The 22,444-nt window shown below is 32.3% G+C and overlaps 1 protein-coding gene across 1 annotated transcript in view; it reads left to right on the forward strand.

Annotated features, from left to right (window-relative positions):
- The window catches only part of RASA1 (RAS p21 protein activator 1), a 111,113-nt gene that overhangs the window by 49,231 nt on the left and 39,438 nt on the right, over nucleotides 1-22,444 (forward strand). The window contains exons 2-9 of the mRNA XM_059916729.1: nucleotides 1,048-1,200; nucleotides 2,196-2,331; nucleotides 2,946-3,016; nucleotides 6,740-6,857; nucleotides 9,959-9,990; nucleotides 14,335-14,387; nucleotides 16,709-16,859; nucleotides 20,821-20,899. Of these exons, the coding sequence (XP_059772712.1) occupies nucleotides 1,048-1,200; nucleotides 2,196-2,331; nucleotides 2,946-3,016; nucleotides 6,740-6,857; nucleotides 9,959-9,990; nucleotides 14,335-14,387; nucleotides 16,709-16,859; nucleotides 20,821-20,899 (793 nt within the window). The remainder of the gene's footprint in view (nucleotides 1-1,047; nucleotides 1,201-2,195; nucleotides 2,332-2,945; nucleotides 3,017-6,739; nucleotides 6,858-9,958; nucleotides 9,991-14,334; nucleotides 14,388-16,708; nucleotides 16,860-20,820; nucleotides 20,900-22,444) is intronic.

A 22,444-nucleotide genomic window follows, 5' to 3' on the forward strand; every position in this document is an offset into this window, starting at 1 on the left:
TATGGCTAGATATTAAGTATATCAATGTAATATGAATATTTATTGTTTTCCTCTGAATGTTTCAAGTTAGACAAGTACCAAAGGAAAGTGTAAAAATATTTCATAGCAATTACTTTGTAGATTTGTTACCATGACCATATGAAAATTCCAGTCTGTTTCTAAGTGTGCTTCTGTTTATATCAATCCGTGTGGCTTTTATAGGCATAGATTGGTAGTACGGATAATGCTAGACTTGTAGCCATGGTATAGCCAGTCATTTAAGCAAATCATCTAGTAGTATGGTAGGTAGAAGATAGTTAAATTGGGAGCAAGAAAGTTAAAGGGACAAAGGTATTATTTATTGGTTTGGCCAAAAAGTTCGTTTGGGTTTTTCTGTAAGATGTTATGGGGAAACCAAACGAACTTTTTGGCCGACCCAGTATTTCCCACATGTTTGTTAAATAAATTTGGAGAGTTCAAATGTGTGGTTATGGAGTAGATCATCTTAAGACAAAAGAGAATAATCAGCTTAATATTGAAATAGGAAATTAGAATAGCAGCTATTAGACAGTGTCATTCTGTGTTCCTATTTTAGGGCACACACATTAAAATGGAATAAAGTTTTATTTTCTCCCAGGTACCATGTGCCTTGTTATATCAAGTCTTGGTTCCTTAGTATATAGAGAGGTAGTAAATGAACCATTTGTTTCCATTTGTCCATCTTACTCTTATTTTTCTAGGTAGGCATTAGATTGTAATAAGTGTTTGTGTCTTGAACAGGTAGACAGTCCTGGAGGTAGAGAGATGGGCAGAAATAGAAGAGGTGAATATGTGAGGTGATTAGGCCTGAGCTTATTGAACAGATTAAAAACTGAGTAAATGAATTATTTTTGAGAGACTGAGAAATTAAAAACAATTGAGTTAAAATTGGAATGACTGGTTCAGAGTAAAATGTAAATGTCTAAGTTACATGTAGGTATGTAAAATCTGTAGTAGTATATTTTTCAACTGCCAATAGTAATTTTGGGGTTGCTATTTTTATTCTAATCTCCTAACCTTTTTTCTTAGGTGGTATCATGGAAAACTTGATAGAACTATAGCAGAAGAACGCCTCAGGCAGGCAGGGAAGTCCGGCAGTTACCTTATAAGAGAGAGTGATCGGAGGCCAGGGTCCTTTGTACTTTCATTTCTTAGCCAGACAAATGTTGTCAACCATTTTAGGTAAGTCTTTATTTCTATTATGAGGCTACATACTGTAGCTGTTTTGCTGTAGTATTCATAAATATACCTGCTTTAGTGACATTTAAATAATGGAGAAAGAAATGTGTTTTCTATTAAATGATTTAATAAGTGATTTAGAGTAGATACTATTGAATGCTTACATTTTTTCTTTAAAAAGAGTATTATTGGACTTTTTTGTGCTAATCATAAGTATAGTTATCACTTTTAAAGTATAAAGAATTACAAAGAAACTTTGAGTGGTAAAGCAGAAACAAAGGAAATGTATACTTTCAGACCACAGAGTAACAGAAAATACAGAAACAGTATTTTAAGAGTGCAGTTTAATTCATTTTAGCTTCACTGTTCTGAAACTCTTTGCAGACATTCATTTCAATTAAACAGGCATCTAGATTTTCAAGTACAGATATCAAAGTCTGTAGCAATATATTTACATATATTATTGTCTTTGATTTCATTTTTATGGGAGCCATTGGAAAAAAAATCATCTAGTGCCTGCAAAGTTAACTGATAAAATGTTTGTATACCCTTAATTTTTAGATTTTAAAATAGACTTTAAGAGTACTGTCATACCACGTGTAAAATGTGAAATTATTATTATACTCTGTAAATATTTCAAGAGATCTGTAAACTACTTTTAGCCAAAGAAAACTAATTAAAATTGCTATTTTGTCTTAAATATGGAAAGTAAGAAGAGTTATCTGAGGATGGATTTATAAATATTTTAATGAATTATGTAATTGAGGTTTATAAGTCAGATATGTGTTTCATATCACATGCATACATATATCTTTTCAAAAGAAATAACCTCAAGTAATTTGTATATGGTAAAGGTATTAATAAGTGGTATTTTAATATAAGGATGCAGATAAAGGAAAATTATGAAAATTATAGGTTTATAATTTCTATGGAACTTGGTCTTAAAAATTGGTTATAAAGGTTTTTGTTTTACTGTATTTTTTTTCCTGTACAAATAGGATTATTGCTATGTGTGGGGATTACTACATTGGTGGAAGACGTTTTTCTTCTCTGTCAGACCTAATAGGTTATTACAGTCATGTTTCCTGTTTGCTTAAAGGAGAAAAATTGCTTTATCCAGTTGCACCGCCAGAGGCAAGTAAAATATCTTTCAAAACTTTATTATTTCACTTTACTAATGGGGTTAGCTCTTGTTCAGTTTCTCGTGATGTTTATTATAATATAATTCAAGATTTAATTCTGGTTGTAGTGTCAGAGCATAACTGGCAACTTCTTTAAAAAAAGAAAGAGTAATTTTTCTGTTACTTTGTATTTAAGTTACTAGATTTTTTTTTTTTTGTACTGTATGGTGATACCCTAAAAAATATTTCTGAATGAATGAGGAGTAATTACTGATATCATAGTGCTAATGCTGAAGTGGCTGCAAGATTCTGAAATGTCTTCTGCATCATTGGAGAAAGGTTACTTTATATGTTGTGTAGTGTATTTAAAATTAAATGATAACTCATATTACCTGATTAAAAACATATTGGTTATACTGTTAAAAGAATTTCTGTACAAACAGCAACAAAACAAGATGAGCATTTCCAGGGTTTGGGTATTTAGAGGCTCAATAAAAAATAGTTTGAATGATCCTACAGAATTTATAATGTGGAGTTTTACTGGCTTTAACTTTGTGTGGACATACCCAATTTGACTTTGACATAGAAAGGTTATCTTTTGTAAATCAATTTTTTTATGGTTTCTAGCCAGTAGAAGATAGAAGGCGTGTTCGAGCCATTCTCCCTTACACAAAAGTACCAGACACTGATGAAATAAGGTATTTTATAATATAATCTCGTTTATAGGCATTTGAAACAGGCATTTGAAAGACTGAGAATTTGTTGCTCTTGGACTAGGAAGGTTTTGGAAATTGAGGAAATAGCATCCAGCAAAGCATGCCCTTAATATTAAGTCCGTTGTTCCTGTCCCCCTGTGTTGGCTTATCTGTTCAGACTGTGAATTTGCATCAGAGAGGCCACAGTGAAGATGACAGGAGAAATAACTTAGCTTTTATTAGGCTATCTCTGACAAAGTAAGGAGAGTTCTTATATATAATTTGTTTTTATTATTTCTATAGAATTTGATTTATTATATAATTTGATAATTATTATCAAATTATCTGTATCTTTCTATAAGTTGTTTAGCTTTCTGATAGAAAATTTGTTTATTACTGGTAAAATGTTAAGGCTACTTTGAATAATTACTGATTCTGAGTTTACAGCTTCTCATTGAAATCAACAGCAGTATTTAAAATGTAGTGATAACTTTTGGGAGGTACTAAAAATTTCTGGAAATATGGTATTTTAAAAAACAAAGATTCAACTATCTGAAATCTCTAAGTAGGCATTCCATTTTTATATGATTGTCCTCAAAGTAACTTCTCATTTAGTTCTTATTGGCACACCTTTATTTGTGATCTAAGCTGGAAAAGCCAGTGAAAGAAAGAGAAGGGAAAGAAAAACAGCACTGAACTGCAAATTCGAGAATTTTGGATAATTTGTAAATTCCCAGTGGGATCATCTAGGACAGCAGCTCTCAAAGTGTGATCCATGTAACCCTGGGGATCCTTGAGGTCCATTCAGAAGATTCATAAGATCAAAACTATTTTCATAATAATACTAAGACATAATTTGCCTTTTTCACTGTGACATTTACATGATGGTTCAGAAGCCACGGATGGTAAAACTGCTGGTGTCTTAGCACAAATCAAGGCAGTGGTAACAAATGTATATCGTTTTTCACTGCCCCATGCTTGCAGTTAAACAAAAAAAGCCAGTTTCGCTTACGAATGTTCTTGGTGAGACAATAAAAAATATTTGTTTTATAAATCTCAACCTATGGCTATACATCTTTTTAATATCTTTGTGATGAAATGGGACATACTCATAAAGCACCTCTACCGTGTACCACAGTTCAATGTCTTGAGGAAAAGAGGTGCTTTGAGAGCTGAACTAGCTGCTTTTTTTTTGTGCACATCATTTTCACTTAGGAGAATGACTGACAGGCAGATTATGGTTATTCAGACTTGAATATCTGACTTTTTTTTTTTTTTAAGAACAAAGTGAATCTGTTACTTCAAGGGAAATAACTGGCAGTATTTGTTGCCAATGACAATTTGAGCTTTCGAGGAAAAATTAGTATTTTGGAAACCCTGTATTTGCCATCAGGAGTTTGACAGCTTCCTAGATACTTAATGACTTTTCTGATGAGATTGGTGCTGATATTGAAGAATGTGATGTTTTGATACTGCATAATGTGTTTATATCTGGATGATCTGCATAGCTCAGTGAACCAGTATTTTCTAAAGGATCAGTGCATGATGTTACAAAATTATGGGTGGGTAAAAGATCCATTCACAGTGCAAAATAGACCAATAGAGGTTATTGGAATGGTACAGAAAGTTCATTGATACATAGTTTTAGATTCCACATTACAACCAACCTCCAAGAAAGTACCACTAGTCAAGTTTTGGGGTTAATGTAATAGAATATCTATAATTATCTGAAAGGCTATTAAAATACTCATCCCTTTCACAACGACATATTTGTACAAAGCCAGATTTTCCTCATATACTTTAAGCAAAAAACCCATATAGCAACAGATTGAATAAAGAAATGGATATGAGAATCCAGCAGTTTGAACTTAAGCCAGACATGAGATTTGCAAAAATGCAAGGCAATAATATTCTTATTAAACTTGTAAAGATTATAATTATTTTTCATTTTTTATGTTACCATGTTAATAGGGTATATTATTATTTTAAAAGGAATTAATAAATATTTTTAAACATTTACATTTTAAATTCTAATATGGTAATTATCAATAGATATAATCCATGTAAATGAATAAATGAAAGCCTGTTACGGTATCAATTTTTAAAACTATAAAGGGGTCCTGAGAGACCTTCCAAAAATTGAGTACTTCTGATCTAGGAAGATGAAAATTTAAACAAGAATTAGAATGGCAGAAATATGTATGAAGTTATGAGTCTTTTTTAATTTATATATACCTGAAAAGTGTTTTTTTTTTTTTTTTAAGTAAAAACATCTGAAGATTAATGAGATTTAATAAAGCACTTTAACCTGTTTTGAGGAAAAATGCAAAATAATGCATAATGAATCTTAGGATTATGATGTTTCTGCCAGTAAGCTTTTTATTTTTCACGTTTTTGTTTTTTGCATCATAAAAAGTTTGTAGTATAGAAACAAGTCAAAATTTAAAAAAAAATCTCTTAGGACTGCTTTTGACCAAAAATGAAACTTGTCATTTCTCATTTCTCTTTGACTTCTATTTTAACATATTTATTTAGGTGGTTGGTTCCGGAAAGGAACAATTTATACTTGGCTAAGTGGTAATGTCTGCCCCCTTTCAGCTACTGAAATATTGGTCATTGTTAAGGGTTGTAGAATCAAGGTAGAATGCAGTATTCTGTGCTTATTCAAAAAGGGTGCATCTGAAGCATCGGGTACAAATTTTTATTTTTGAACTGGTCCAAGTAACAGTGAAGCTTCAGATATTTTAGAGAAAAACAAAGTTTTCAAAGGTATGAGAAGAGATTCACTTACTATAACTTTGGTTTGTGAATATTAAGACTTAAAGGAAAATTTATTTAAAAAATACATATATATTACAGATAGGGATATAGATACAGGGTCAATGGTAGCATCCAGTCAATCTTAAAACCTTAAGCACTCAAAGGCATTTGTTCAAGCCTAAAAGGGAAAGTTCAAGGAATTACTGATGGTTTTATATTGATGACATACATCAACAACTTTTTAATCCTGTGACTGTGTGGAGGTTGAAAACATCTAGAGTCCAGTGAAAAGAAACTGGATTGTGTATACATCCCTCCACTCAGGTATTGGTAACAGAAAAAACATGCATGCATTCTCATTAATATACCCCTTGGTACCACTTTCGGAGAAAGAATGCTATACTTGTTGGACCATGGATAGCTGAGTGAATTAAATAAACCCTAATGTTCTTTATGAGAAAAATGTTAGTCTCATAAGCATCTGTGTGATAAGGCTTATTTAAAATAAACTTTTTCTAAAGTAACCTTATCTTGTATATGTGGAATGAGTTAATAATATTTATTATATGTTTATGATGTTATGTAACCTGTATCTGAAAGAGTAATAACATTGAAACTTAAATTTTAAAGTCCAGTTTTCTTGTAGTTACACCCCAAAGCCTGTAATATATGTATAATTACTGTTTACATAAATTCCAGTTGGAATCTAACAGTAATCCAGTGATACAGATAGTATAGGTACCGTTATTAAACCCATTTTACACATGTCAAAATTAAGATTCAGATTTATAAGTGTCTTTTACATGTAGATGATGACAGAAACAGGACAAAAATCTAGAGTATTTGACCTTAACCCCTTGCGTTTTCCAGTATCATATTATCTCTGTGAGGTGGTACATAATCACTTAAATTTCCATGTTTAAAAATTTTATTTAATTTTAATAACTTCATAATTGCTATTTTCAGTTTCTTAAAAGGAGATATGTTCATTGTTCATAACGAGTTAGAAGATGGATGGATGTGGGTTACAAATCTAAGAACAGATGAACAAGGTCTTATTGTTGAAGACCTAGTAGAAGAGGTGGTAAGTTTTGTTCTTTTCTTCTCCTTCTCAGAATTCTAAATACTTTTTAAATTTTGGAACTTGTCCATAATCAGGGAAATTAGCTATGAATATATTTCTTTTATGAAAAACCTCAATTCATAAGTACAAGTAATTTTTCATTAAAACATATTTCCTGTTGGTAAATGCTATTTATTTGTAAAGAGCACAACCAAGCTAGCATGTTAGCTGCCAATTTTCAGGATGTTTTCATGAGTTTCTAAGAATTAAAAATGTATTAACATGTGCTTATTTGTATCCCTTTTTGTCTTCTTGGTCTTCCTCATAAATGATGTTATGTCCAACTGATCATGGAATCTCAAATGGTTGCGCGTTTGCTTTCAAACTCTTTATCTCCCAAATATATGTATAATTTTCTAGTAACCTTGGAAAAATGGAGTTATATGACACATATATTATCACATGGTTCTGTATTTTGAATATTTCCCTTGTTTTCAATGTCATCACAAAATACATTATCAGTAGTCTTAGACACTATAAATAATCGTGTTTGTGCATTTTTAGATACAGATCAGCGTTCAAGCGGCATATGCATTTCAGATACAGTATTGAGTATCACTGAATCATATTAAACATTGCATTATAGTTTTGGAATTCACTCTTCTCTTTCGGATTTGTCCAGCAGGATGGAATGGTTTTCTGTTATTTTTTACAACCCTCAGAGGGACTGTTTTTAAATTATGCCTTGAACCTGGTAATATGCTGAAACCTGTGCTCTGATTATTGTTCCAGGAGGACGGCAGTGGAGAATATTTTTCTTTGCTATTAATTCTCTTGTCTGCCTATTCTGGCAGCCAGATCTTGATATGTAGCAGTAAAACATACTGAGGAAAAGTGGGAGGAGTTGAGGAAATGGTATGATACGTTCCATACTCATAGTCACATAGTTACTTAGTGGAAGAGCTGGGATTAGAACTAATTCCTAGATTAGAATTCTGTATTCTACAGCAGGATTGATATTTATTCTGTATGGACAGGAAGTGTTCAAACTGAAGAATCTTAACACCTATGTTAGTTTTACTACAAAGTTTCTTAGTAGTATTTTGGATTTTCTTTCTGCTGTAACCCCCCTACCCCCATTATTCTGATTATTTAAAGGAATTGAAGTGTAGTTGAACTTTTCTCTCAAGCTCTTGGAACTCTGGGTCAAATTTAACAAGATAAATTTTAATAAGGATAAGTGAAAGTTATCCATTGAATACAGGGGGAAAAAAAAAAAAAGCCCAGTTTAAGGTAAGGAGACATGACCTAACATACAAGGAAAGAAAAAAAAAGGAGAACAAGTTAACAGCTCAGTGTGAGTGAACAATGTGATGTGGCTGTTAAAAATGAATATGGTCATACTTTGAATTAGTGGTGGAATGGCTCCAAGTTAGAATTATAAACAGTTTTTACTTCAATATTTAGAATAATTTTTCATAATGGTCTTCATTGGAACATAGTGAATCCTTGTAGATTGGAGAGCCATTTGGAGATTGTCTAGATTTCAGACATTTGGTTGCTGGATGGATCTAAGGAATTTCCCACCCTGAAATTCTGATTTTCATTACTGTTCCCCAAGCACATTTGTACTATATTATGTCTTAATTCCAGAATGTAAGCTCTGTGAGGATTTTCGTCTCTGATTCAACGTGTCCCTGTTGCCTAGAATAATGTCTGGCATTAGCAGGCATTCAGTAAATGTTTGTTGAATGAATGGATGTCCCTATGCTTATTCTTTTCCCTCTTCCTTGACACTCCTGCCCTGCTAAACTGCTTTGTAAAATTTGATTCATCTATCAGTTCGGCTCAGATATTGCCCCTTTTTTCACACCCTTTCTTAGGCTAAATTGTTTCCTCGCGTGTTTCCATAGCACCTTGTTAACTTTATATCCCATTACATTTAAAATTAATTTATTCTGTAAACCTCTTATATAGAGATTAACTCCTTTTGGGCAATGATAATGCATTTTGTTTTTATGTGATTTGTTTTTAGCATTTTGTAATATAGAAGGCATTTAGCAAGTGTTTGATTTTAATTTGGTTAGATATTTGATATTTGAGTGAGGACCAAATTTAGAGAAGTAAATCCACGTGTACTTAGTTCATTTTTCTACTCTTTCCTTCGTTATTCAATGGAAACTCGATGCCAGGTACTGTGTTGGGTACTAGGACTACAATTCAACAGATATTCAGTGAAAATTATGTGCCAAGCGTTGTGCTAGTGGTTGTGGTAGTCAGTGTTAACAAAAAATGGCTCAAGTCTTAAGATGCTTATAGCCACAATAATGGAATGAATATCACCTAGTATATCTTAAATAATGGCAATATCAAATAGAGTAGGGTAAAGTTCAAAAGATGGAAAAAGAAGGATGTCTTTTCTATTCAGAGTAAAAGTTCATGTTTATGTTTTAGGGACTCAGTGTCTTACTGAGGAGGTAGTATTTGAGATAGATCCTGCCTAGATGGTTTAGGTTTTAACTAACAGGTAGGAAGTAGTGAGTGGAAAGGACACTCTAAGTGAAAAAGAACAAGCTACAGTGGTGGGAAAATGTAGATTAGCAAAGAGGTAGTTTATGTGTGACCACGGTATAGATACCTAAAGAGAAATGGTAGTATGAGACAGGAAACATAGACTTGAGTCATATGGTAAAGGATTCTGGTTGTAAACTGAGGAGTTTGTGGGCAGTAGAGAGGTACTAAAGGCCTGGTTTTTAAAATTTGTTTATTTTTGTTTTGTTTGATGTTTCTTAATGCAGGGCAAAGTTGCTGTTGAAACTGATGAATCCAGATTGGAGTGGTGGGGTGGGATGGGGCACAGAGGTAATTATACTAGTTGGCTGTTGTTAATAGTTTAAGAAAAGAGAGAAGGGCCTGGATTAGAGTAATCACAACAAAGAGAGAAGAGGACTAAGGGGGAGAGTTTTGGAAAGACCTTTCATGAATAGAAACACCTTTTCTTGTATATACATAAATAAATATGAAGGGCAGGGTGTAGATATGTTTGAAGATAAGATTTTATTAATTTTAATAAAAGTATATTAATAATTCCATAAAAACTGTCTTAATGTCTTTCCCTTTAGGGCCGGGAAGAAGATCCACATGAAGGCAAAATGTAAGTTTGTGTTAACTATTAAAAGGGAAAAAAATATAATGTAAACTTACTAATTGGAAAACTTTGATCTAAAAGTATTTTAAAAGAAAATTGATACTTTTTGAGCTGACTTAAAAATTGTTTTTTATTTGGCTCAAGAGTTGATTTCTAACTGTTTTCTTAAGGACCTAGTGATAATGAAGGTGGCTTATACCTACATATAACTCTTATATCACCAAACTAAAGACTTTTTGATAAACAGTACATTAATAACATTATGAATGTCATAATTCCTCACATTTTTTTTTGTTTTCTTATTGATTTATTCATAGTGTTTCTTGTTTTTGTTGCCATTATCTTTTATGTACTTTATGGTTCAGTTTTTGTTTTGTTTTTTTAAAGTCAGAGAGCTTTTCCCCCAAATTATGGTTCTTTACCATATTAATAAGATTCTGCAAGGACTTCCTTTTCATAATTTTTTCAGGCTGATTTTAAGTATCCTGTAAGGGCAAATTCAAAGACCAGGTATTAGTACACCTACTACTTGCCACATTCTTATCTTATATTCCTACTATTTGCTACGTTCTTCCCTTATATTCCAGAAGTTATTAGTTGCTTTTATGGGAGATCATTCCCCATGGTGTTTCAGCTTTGCTCTAATTTTTTTAACGTCCTTGAAGATCTTTTTTAGTGTCCTTCTCATCCCTCTTGATATTTATTTGTATATATGTTTTCTTTTAAAGGGCTTAACTCCTTTTTTTAAAAAATTTTTTCTTTTTCTTTTTTTTTTCTTAACATCTTTATTGGAGTATAATTGCTTTACAATATTGTGTTAGTTTCTGCTGTATAACAAAGTGAATCAGCTATATGTATACATATATCCCCATATCCCTTCCCTCTTGCGTCTCTCTCCCGCCCTCCCTACCCCACCCCTCCAGGTGGTCGCAAAGCACTGAGCTGATCTCCCTGTGCTATGCGGCTGCTTCCCACTAGCTATCTATTTTACATTTGGTAGTGTATATATGTCAGTGCTACTCTCTCACTTCGTCCCAGTTTACCCTTCCCCCTCCCTGTGTCTAAAGGGCTTAACTCTTAATCCAAATTCTGTTTTACTCATATTATTTTAATAAACTGTTCATCTGATATATTTTCAGTGGAATATTTTTTCTTACCTTCCTGTCGGCAATTACGGATGGAATTTAAGGCTTGCCTCTCAAGTGTTTGCTTATTCTGAATTCTAACCATTAGAACATGAAAACAAACTGAATACTCACTTTCAGTCATCTAATTTAGTTCCCACCCTTTCTTAAGTGGAACATATGAGATTTTCTGAGTTCATTTTCCTTATTGTTCTGTGTAGCTGCAAAGTAGGCTTCATCAGTGAGACTGTACTTTGTTGATTGTACTAGTTTGAAGTCTTCTCACTACCTATGTGAGGAGTTGCAAATTCTAATTAATGTTTGGAAGAGGCATACAGATAGTGTAAGCAAATGAACTGGGTCAGGTGTATATATTCCCATTTTTCTCAAATTACAATAATCTTGATCTTTCTTATTTTCCCGCTTTGATAGCGATCAAGGTACATGGAACTGTTTCGCTACTGTAAGAAAATAACACTGCAAGTGTGGTAATAAATGGAAACTAACATTCACTCTTTGTATCACAGAAGACTGCAGAAAGTCAAAAACTAGACAGTGTTTGCCTGCAGTGAGGTGACCGGTCTAATTGATGTGTGAGTCTAGTGTTATGAAAGCCTCCTGATTTTCAAGAGAAGCAAGAAATCTATATTTTTATCCCTATTTAAAATAATACCATAAATTCTTTTTAAAAAGAAAAGAAAAAAAGAGAGGTCAAATACCAATAAACATTTAAAGCTATATCCAGTTTTCTTATAACATAAAGTTTAAATCCCAGTTTCACTGGGAAATCTTTTTTTAAAATTTAATACATTTGTGATCGTTCCATATTCTGAACTTTATAATTTTCTACTCATTTGGTATTTAGCATAAGCTAAATTTGCATTGTTGGTTTATTTTATGTATTTGTCAGCTCCCTCTAATTTCTTAAGGTGTTGACTGGCAGTGAAGCATCCTCAGTAACAGCCCCGAGTGCCTTTTGAGACTAAATAGATGGTATAACTTTAGCTGTGTTCCTTTTCAGCTCCATGTTTCCATGACACAAGTACCAAGTCCTGCTATTTTTATCTTCTAAAATATTTCTTGAATGTGGGCCTTCTTCTCAGTCTTAAGCAACCATATTCTAGTTCAGGCCCTTTTCATCTCGTACCAGGACTTTGATGTAGCAATAACCTCTAAGTTGGTCTTGCTTGACACTTTAGTCTCCTCAAATCCTTTCTTCTAACAGCTAGAATAATCGACCTAAAACATGTGTCTGACTGTATTACTTTCTCACTTAAAATTCTTGCCTGATTCTCTTTACCTTAGCAGAGTCTGAAAAGATCTGATCCAGGTCTTGTGTCCTTTATAAGCCCTATCTCTTGTCATTTCTAGTTTTATATTCTACTCTACAGCTTGTAGATCTTCAAATGCTTAGTACTGCTTTTCTCCTTCGCTCAAGCTACTTCCTAGGCCAGAATTCCCCTCCATTGTGTTTGGTTAATGCCTATTCTTACTTAGAGACTTAACCAATTTATCACTCTTCCCAAGAAGTCTTCTGTTATCTTCCCCTGTATACACCCTACAGAATTGGTGCCCTTCTCTGTTATTCTAAAAATGCCCTCAGCATGTACCTATCACTGCGCTTTGTTATAGTTTCTACATTCTCTTTATAGTTATACAGTATTTATTTATTCCTTTTTCTTACTAGAATGGGGACTTCCTAAGATCACAGTCTCATTTTTCTATTATTGGTACAAACCATGTGCTTGAAATATACTCATTTTACATGTGGTAATAAATGCCTGAATGAGGAAACTCAGATCCAATCCTTTCAGAAAACAGTATTGCCAATTTGTTCTCTAAACGCTATTTTTTGCCCCCTTCCCCTTTTAAATTCCCTTTTTCTCCTTTATTCTAGCTATAGAGAAATATAGGATGGGCCTTCGAGGTCATCTAATCAACTATCCATTAGAATATAGAAATGCTGTTTTAGCATTTGTAGTAAATGGTCATTTCAGCTGTGTTTGAATGCAGTATGGAACTTTACTGCCTTTTAAGGCAGCCTGGACTGCTCCAGTTATTGTATACTTGTTTTAAATTATTCAAAATTAGCATTGGGAGCCTCAGGAAATCTGAATTAGTGAGTTAAGGGTTGGAATAAAGTTAAAGAGAGAAAGTAAAAGTTTAACATTTTATTCATGTGAAAAGGTAAAAATTCAGTTATATTTTGTACTCTGACCAGTAATAATATGGGTAATTTAAAACAGTATGAACAGCCTCTAAACCTGTAACATTGGATTTTAGGGTATTTATATATTTTAGTCTTGTAGTATTTTTACTTTCCAACTTGTTCTTTAAGCCACGATTAAAAATAATTATAGACCCTAAGAATATATGGCAAAGTGGTAGAGAGCTTGGTATTAACATATAACATGTCTTAATCAGCAAGATAGATATAGTCCTTCAGATGAGAGATTTTAAGTAATTTAATTACTAGTAATTAATTTTTTAAACCAAGTGTATCATTTTATTTTAAGGTAAATTATTTAAATACTTTAGTTATTATATGCAGTAGATTTTGACTCTAATGCCTTTTATAATAATTTCTAAAGGCTTATTTTAAGTATGCAGAATATAAAATATTCTAGCAATCTGATATGATAGGCCATTAGCTCAAATAGAATTAGTAATACTAAGTCATTCTTTTCTTTCAGTTCTTGATGTTGGTATCTATTCTTTCTCATCATTCAGTCTTATTTTCTGGCTTTCAGTAAAGTATGAATCAACCATGTTGATTTGAAGAGAGAACTTATAGGGAAATTCACTTTGAGAGAAGTATGAGAAAAATTAATCCACTAATTTTTTTTCTGGGCAGTTCTGGTGGGCTCTACCTCTACCACTCCCCGCTCCTAATCAAAAGAAAAAAGAATGCTAGCTATGCTGTAAGCTTAACAATTTGTCATTATCAGAATGAAAATCATTGCTGTTTTTGTATTGGTAATTAATATGGAAATTGTAGTTCATACTAGATAGTCCCTAATTTTTCTATATTTTGTTGAACTTAGGCATGTTTACAAAGTGTAGTAACAATTGTAAAAGGAATGAGGTCATTTGGTCAATTGCATTGCATTTATTTCATTATGTCAGCTTGAATTAAACTTATTATATTATGTTAGTTGTTTAGTTTTGATGGTATAACAGCAAAAAAGACTTTTGATTTACATATTCAATTTATCCTCTTTTTAAGATGGTTCCATGGGAAAATTTCCAAACAAGAAGCTTATAATTTACTAATGACAGGTATTTATATATTCACTTTCCTTTTCTAATGTTGTTATTTAAAAAGAATAAAAAAGTGAACCAACCATTTATCATGTATTTTGCCTTTAGCATTCATTTGATATTTATGTATATTGTAATTTCTTGCCCAGCACAGAGAAATTGGTGTTCTTGGTTTTTGGTGTTTTTTAGTTGAAAACCTGCAGTATAAAATTCAGTGCAGTGTGTTTTCCTTCTGCACCAGGCCCCTGTACTCTTCCTTAGAAGCAGTGCCAGATGAGTGTTTTTTTTCCTATGTTTCTAGAAGTTTCGTGTCTGTGTGTGTGTTCCTTCCTCACCCCTACTTACCCCCCTACACATACCCCCCCCCCACGCACTCTCACAGGAACATACAACACACTTTTTTCATGTTAAGATGTATTTTGGGAAATCATTCCGTATCTGCATATATAAATTTTCATTATTCTTTTCAATGACCATAAGCTTTCCATTGTATAAATACCATAATTTATTGTCAGTCTCTTATAGAGGAATATCATGTTGTTTTCATTTTCTTGCTGTTCAGGTACAGCAAATGTGCTTGCATTTATCTTTGTACACTTGTAGAATTATAAAATTGGGCCTTATTTAAAATATGTTGATTTTAACATTTCCTAAAACTGTGTGGTTACAGAGATATGCAAAATAAAAATTGAATTGTACTGTGGGTTTATTATTTAAAACAAAAACTATTCCATTATCACTTATCCTAACTAAAATTTAAGACTGAATTAATTTAATTACCAAGTATCTCTTCAGGAAACCATACTTTAGAAGGACTTGAGACAAGTTGAAGCAGTAATCTGTAATTTAGAAGTCTTAGTTCTTTAAAACCGACCAGAGTTCAATGTATATGATGACTAAACCACTGATCATTTAAAGATCTTATTCTGAGTTACTGTTCAAGCCATAAGGCATTGCCTTTAATGTAATTAATAGTCGGCTCTTTTGAAAGATTTATGGCAGTTTTAGGAAGTATTCAATTTTATTGTGGGGCTATAGGTTAAAAAGTCATTAAAGAACATGGTAATTCTATATGGTAGTAACAGAAACCAAATGCTCAACCAAAATGACATGCTACCTGCTTTCAAAGTGGGACCAAAATATTTATTTTAGTGAATTTACTGAATTTTGAATATACATTTATGATTTTGAACTTGCACCACCAAATACCTGAGGCACTCACTCTTGTTTTAGACATGTAAATTGAAAAAGAGCTAAACTTAATTTCCTTATGTTTTTATTTTCTTTCGGTCATGTTCTCTTTTAAGAGTCTGGTGATTTTCTCCCAGGAAGAATACACATAAGCACTTGCATGCACAATTTTGCAGTAATTCCTATTCTTTGTATTGAACATGAAATTACTTGGTAGTAAGTGCCTTGGATAGATGATTGGAACTATTAGTAATTTACATAAAAATGACATCTGATATTCTAAGTGTTCATTTTGCTTTCCTAAAAGCAATCAAGTTCTGATCTTTTCTGTCATTAGGACTTAGAGAAAAGGTAAAAAAGCATCTTAGTGGTAAAAGTCACTGCCAATTGCAGATGTCAAAGACTTCTCTAAAATTAATATGAAAATATTTAATACATGATAATTTGCTTCTGTATGACTTTTCAAGATCGTGCCTATTAAATGAAATATAGTGCATGTGTATTGATTTTGATTAGGTACACAAATATTTCAGTTGTTTTGAATCTACTTTTGTAAGCTTTTGGTACTATTTTATTATAGTTATGACTTTTTAATGTTTAATCAGAATCATTACTTAAGTATAGAGTATTCTTAAGTAAAATTCACTTTTACTTTTTTAGACTTTTCTTTTGCAAACAGAATATGGTAGTTTTAGCCAGTAACCCCATCTGTGGTTAGAGTATTCTTTCCAAGTTATGATAGGTGGAGACTTATTAACCAGCAGTCAGTGCTGCACACTTCTGCCCTGTATTTTTATGTAATAAAGACAAGCAACATCATGGGTGGTTGTGACTCATAAACCAGAAAATACAAAAAGAAATTGCCTTAAAATTATCTTTATTTTTAAAAAGTTTCAGGAATTCTCTGGTGTCCAGTGGTTAGGACTCGGTGCTTTCATTGCCATGGCCTAGGTTCAGTCCCTGGTCGGGGAACTAAATCCTGCAAGCCATGCAGTGCGGCCAAAAAACAAACAAACAAACAAAAGTTCCTGGTGAAAATTTTACATATGCTTTTGACTTTTGAATGTATTTTGTAATTATACTACTTAACGCTTTTTCTTTTTTAATTTGATAATTAGGGAATAAAACTAACAGCTTAATTTTTGTAGTTGGTCAAGTCTGCAGTTTTCTTGTGAGGCCATCAGATAATACTCCTGGTGACTATTCACTTTATTTTCGGACCAATGAAAATATTCAGCGATTTAAAATATGTCCAACACCAAACAATCAGTTTATGATGGGAGGCCGATATTATAACAGGTAAGTTGTGAGAAATTTTTAGTTTTACTTTTGGCAAGGAGAGTTGAAATCTTGATAATATAATATATCAGAATCAAAATTATATAAAAGTTTCTGACTTCGTAATATTTAAAATTATAAGACATTTAATATAATTTAGTAGTAGTCATATCCAAGAATTCTTTAGCTAGTGTCAAACATGAATATAAATTAATAACTTATTTCCTTCCAAAATTATGTAATTTTTTGATTATTTATGCACAAGTTATTGGCAGCAAATTTGCTAAGTCCATACGTTATCTGTAGGACAGCAGAACATTTAATCTAAGAAAAAGAAAATATATTACCGTTTTTTATCAGTGAGACATTTTAATAGGTCACTCTTTAAGAACCTTTTTTCCTGAGACTTATTAATAACGTTACCCAAAAATAATTGGGTTGTTCTCAAGTTGGTATTATTTGTAATTATTGGTTCCTACTTCTCACCTTTAAAATTCTCGGTAAACTCTTTGCTTGTCCCAAAACTCAGGATGGACTTCACTCACTTGATTAGGAAAACCAGTTAATAGAAAAAAACCATATGATAGAATGTCAGCTGTTTTTTTTCTGCATAATAGAAAGTAATCTTTCATTTTATTTCTGAGTGTAAACATTTTCCCATTCCGGATAACTCTGGAGTAGCATGATTTTCCTGTTTTGGAGGCTAGTGTAAGCTAAAATGCCGGTATTTTCCTAGTTTAATGCCTTAAAATAAAACAAAGCAAAAAACCAAAAACAAGTTCTGTTGCTTGCCAGTTGTTCAGTGGATAGTGATACGACATCAAATGGAAGATGAGTGTAGACTATTGGACCCTTTCACACACCTCATATATGAGCTGCTTGAACCCCTTCTAGCATTACAGTCTGATCTAGACATCCTCACTGAAAATCTAGCTAGGTGCAATTTGAGCTCTCTATGAAGGTAAATTAAATTTTCCCATTGTCCAGGTTTCTAGGGGCATGGAATATATAAAACAATAAATTGAAAACATATTCTTAACTGAACTGATAAATGTTTGCATGGAGTTTTTTTTTAAGATAAAGTATTTTACATTAATTCTGGGGGAAGTTTGTTTTGTTTGATTTAAACTTCTTTATGATACACATTCTCTAAAGATGAAAATTCTTCCTACATAATAGAGGCAGCCTGTAAAATATATAAAGGTAGTCTCTTTTGTTGATAAAGACCAGAATGAAACAGGAAGAAATAAATATTTGAAGTATATTTCTTTCCAAATTATTGCAAAATTATTAGTCTGCTTGCAAAATTATGACTTAAAATTTTTTAAAATATATGTTAATGTAGTGTCCATGGTCATTCCCCCAAATTAGACTCTTTATTCCCCTTGTATATGTTCATCTTATAAAGTTCAGGAGTATTGTTGTTGTTAGCTTTAATATTAAAAAAATCATTTTTAAAGGAAAGCCGGAATTATGTGACCCTCATGCCTAGAAAATGGCAGTTTTTATAATTGTTTTGGAAATACATACTCCATTTCAGCATTAATGTCAGTAATGAAGTAATTTCTAAGAAGATACACCTTTGTGATTATCACTTATTGTTTAGATATGGAAGTGTAAAGTTGGATTATCCAATAAATCTATGTAACTGAGCCAAATTCTGCTGACCTGTCTCCACATTAACTCTACATTAGTCTTTGGGCAAAGAGAAGTAGCAGTTATGTCTGTTTCATTTAGAAACTACATTGTTGAGACATAACTTTAATATTCCTATATTTTAAATTTTAGAAAAGTAGGAGAGGCATTTAACAACAAATATAATTCAGTAAACATTTATTGACTGATCTACTTTTTGAAGTGTATTATACAGATCTGTGCATATATAGTAAAGAAAAAAGATACTGTTCCTACGTTATTAGTGCTCAGGTCTTCTAGAAAAGATGGTAAGCTGACTGATAAATTCAAGGATGTACAAATATGCATAGGAGAATCAGTGGGAAGAGAGTAGTTCAGATGGTGATTAAGAAGGGAGAGGGAAGATTTTGGTCAGACCTTTAAGATTACTAACATGTAGTGTTCAAGAAGAGAGAGAGAGTTATATTTATTAAAAGGTAAATTATTAAAATGAAAGTACAGGATATAGTATCTCTAGAAACTCACAGTTATTTTACAGATTTATAGTGAACATGTTTTAATTTTCTGAGTTGTAAATCTGATTTCATGGCTAGAACTATGGAATGTCTAGGAAATTTTTGTTTGTTGTGTCTCTCTTGACTGTTTCCTTAGGCATATCTGGGTAGACTATGAACTAAAGAGTAATTTTTTAAAAAGACTTCTTGGAAGTCCAGGTCATTGGTAAAAATATATCTGATTGGTTGCCACATGCTTGTAAATTTGCTCCTGGACAGTCTGAACTGTATGTACTCCATGCAGTAGTATTCTGTTCTTTCAGCTCCTGGTCAAGAATTATATCGTAACATTGAGGTGCTACAGGATAGATTGCATTTACAGTTGTGGAGCCAGAGACCTTGGATGTTTTCTCAGATTTGGTGCCTTTTGCTTTGAAACACATAGTCATCTCTGTTGTGGTACCTAGCTATCTTCAAATGTATTCTTTCTGATTTTCGTTTTTCTTTAGTGTTACATTTTTCCTTTAAAAACTTATAACCTTCTTTGTCCTTCTTGTGATAATACCTTTTTACTTTTCTCATCCCCCTACCCCCTCCTGTTAAATGCTACCTCTGGTACTTAGTTCATATTCATCCGTAATTTTTTTATTAATCTTTCAAATCTTCTGTTTGCTTTTTAACATTATACTTTATTTATATTTCGTTTAAAATAATTTTGTAGTATAGCAGATATTTTATTATCAGAGATATATATGTGTATGTACATATGTATATGTATCTCCAAAGATAAAAGACAACATATGTTCCAATTATTTTTTCAGTAGGAAGAGTGTGAAAAAAAATCAAGTGATAAATATATATCCAATTTTATATATATATATATATATATATATATATATATATATATATATATATAAAAATAAATATAAATATATATGTGTGTGTGTGTATTCCAATTATTGGATCAGTAGGAAGAACGTGAAAAAAATCAAGTGGTAAATTAATGAGATCTGTTTTGAGAAATGTTCCCTAGCTGTCATTAAACACCAATTCCTCTAGTGTATTAAAGGAAAGTTTAAAATTCTAGGATTTACATATTCAGGACAATGAAATGACAAACTGATTTGAGAAACATTTTATATTTAAAAAACTCATTATGTCATGTTGAAATTTGTGTTAAAATACATTATATAATGTTATTTTCAGTTTTGTTTTATTTGTAGTATTTCCCAAATATTAAGAATATTTTATAGCACTTTTTATCAAAATCATCGATAAGCCTTTCCTACTGTAGTGATAATCCTACATATAAGGTTAGCTCCTGGTCTTTCTGTCTTTCTTTCTTTCTTCCTTTTTTTTTTTTTTAAATTTGTTTCTGCTTTCACCTGCTATTTATGTCTCATGACCTAACTCCATCTGATTAATATAAAAGCAGAATATGTAAATGTTTTGATAAAAATTCTTGAAGTTTACCTGAATTCACTACTTGCTAAATAAATGCCGTTTGTCTGTCGGTTTTTCTTTCTCAGTCTCTCAGATACTTTTGTTTAAAAAAAAAAAAAAAAAGACTTTTAATCATTTCCTCACATATAGTGGTGCTTTGAGTACGTTTATGGAAAATTGAAATCTCTGACTCAAGTATTTCTGATCTGTAAACCAATATTAGGAACATTCTTGTTTTTTTAAAGTAATGTGACTGTAATGATCATATAGTCTGTTAATGTATTCTGGTTATATACTTTGGAAAAAACTTGCAAATAGAGAATCCTTGCTAACAAGGTTTGGTGTATCTTTAAGATTTGCAATTTTTATGAGATAAATTATGTCAATGTTAGTAATTTTTATTTTAACAGCATTGGGGACATCATAGATCACTATCGAAAAGAACAAATTGTTGAAGGGTATTATCTTAAGGAACCTGTACCAATGCAGGTCAGTGTTGTTTTTCTTTTAGCAATAATTAGCATTTTATTTTAAAATGCATTTTTGGTGATATGTTTATGCACACATCCATGCATTTGAAATTGGATAAACTTTAAAACTGCAGATTATTCAGATTCTTTCAGAAAGTGAATACTTGTAAGCGAATCTTTTAGTTTTTATTTATGTTGGTTCTAGATAATTAGGAAGTCCTTGGTGGCTTTTTGAGAATAGAAGCAGTGGTGGGGACAGAAGCCTAGTTGCACTGGGTCAAGGAGTGAGTTTGTTGGAGGCAAAAGTGGAGACAGCAAGGATAAATCACAGCCAGGCTTATCTAGGTGAGATTGGTAAGAAAAGAAAATAAATAAAAAACGATAGCTAGAAGATGATGTAGGGCCAAAAGGCCTTTAAACTTTTAATTTCTTTGTTTTATTTGCCCGTAGTTTTATGGTGAGAAATTTTTGACCATGTCTCTGTACTCAGGAGGAGAGTGACAGTGGTGGGTGAGGGATGGGGTAATGGCAATACCCCACGTACAAAGTCCTAGAGAAGGCAAGAGTGGCTGAAGTCCAGAACATAAGAAGAAAGACTGGCCTTGAACAAGAGGGCCTGTTGAATACTAGTTGCTTAATGCATAGGGTGATTGATTAGCTTCTGTTTCTTGCCCATGGTACTTCCTAAAGTGTGGTGGGAAAAGGTTGTAGCAGGGGTTAGAAAAAGGTACTTCAAAAGACTGATTAAGAATTTTCCTATGTGGAAAATGGAGGTAGTGATATTCTAGGGACATAAAGAAGGATTGTGAGAGGTTTTGGGTACCCCAAAACCTAAACTTTCACAGTGATTTGTAGTGTCTCGAGCTTCTCAATATTTCCTCCTCCGAACAAGTTAGTTTCTGATGGTTATAGCCTGCTATTCATTGCAGCTGCTGAAGGGGGGGCATCATTATTCTGATGCTTAATATAAATTTAAGAATCATCATCTTGTCACATTTTAATGTATCTTGCTTCACTTCCTCATGCTTTTCTGGTAGAATATAAAGTTCAGGAGGGCAAGTGTTTTGTGTTGTATTCCTAGTGCCTAGAATAGTACTAGGCATTAGGTATTCAATCAATATTAATTGAATGAATAGCTCCTCTCCAGCAGGAAGCACTCACTTCATCCTCTGAATTATCACTACTGTGTCTTATTGTGTTTGTTGCTGTCTCCATGTCAGTTTCTTCCTCTCTGCCTATCTAAATCCTGCAAGTTTAAGATCCATCTCAAGTTTTACTTCCTTGTTGACACCCTCCTAGTATCTGTAGTTAGCAATGATGTACCACTTTTGTTGGCAGTTCTGGCGGACTTTGACCAATTTTTTTTAAAACCACATAGTGTGGTATGTGCTTTCTAGAAACCACAGCTTAGGATCTTTTTATTAGGGATCAGAGGTGCCTTTACCTACAAATGACAGATCCTGCCACTCAGTCCCATTGCTATATCCTGAATTCTGATTCACATTGGCTGTTTGAATTAATGATGATTTTAAATTGTTTCCTAAGTCAACAAATTTTATTTTAT

Source organism: Balaenoptera ricei, chromosome 3 (genome assembly GCF_028023285.1).
Source record: "Balaenoptera ricei isolate mBalRic1 chromosome 3, mBalRic1.hap2, whole genome shotgun sequence".
NCBI classification, from domain to species: Eukaryota; Metazoa; Chordata; class Mammalia; order Artiodactyla; family Balaenopteridae; genus Balaenoptera; species Balaenoptera ricei.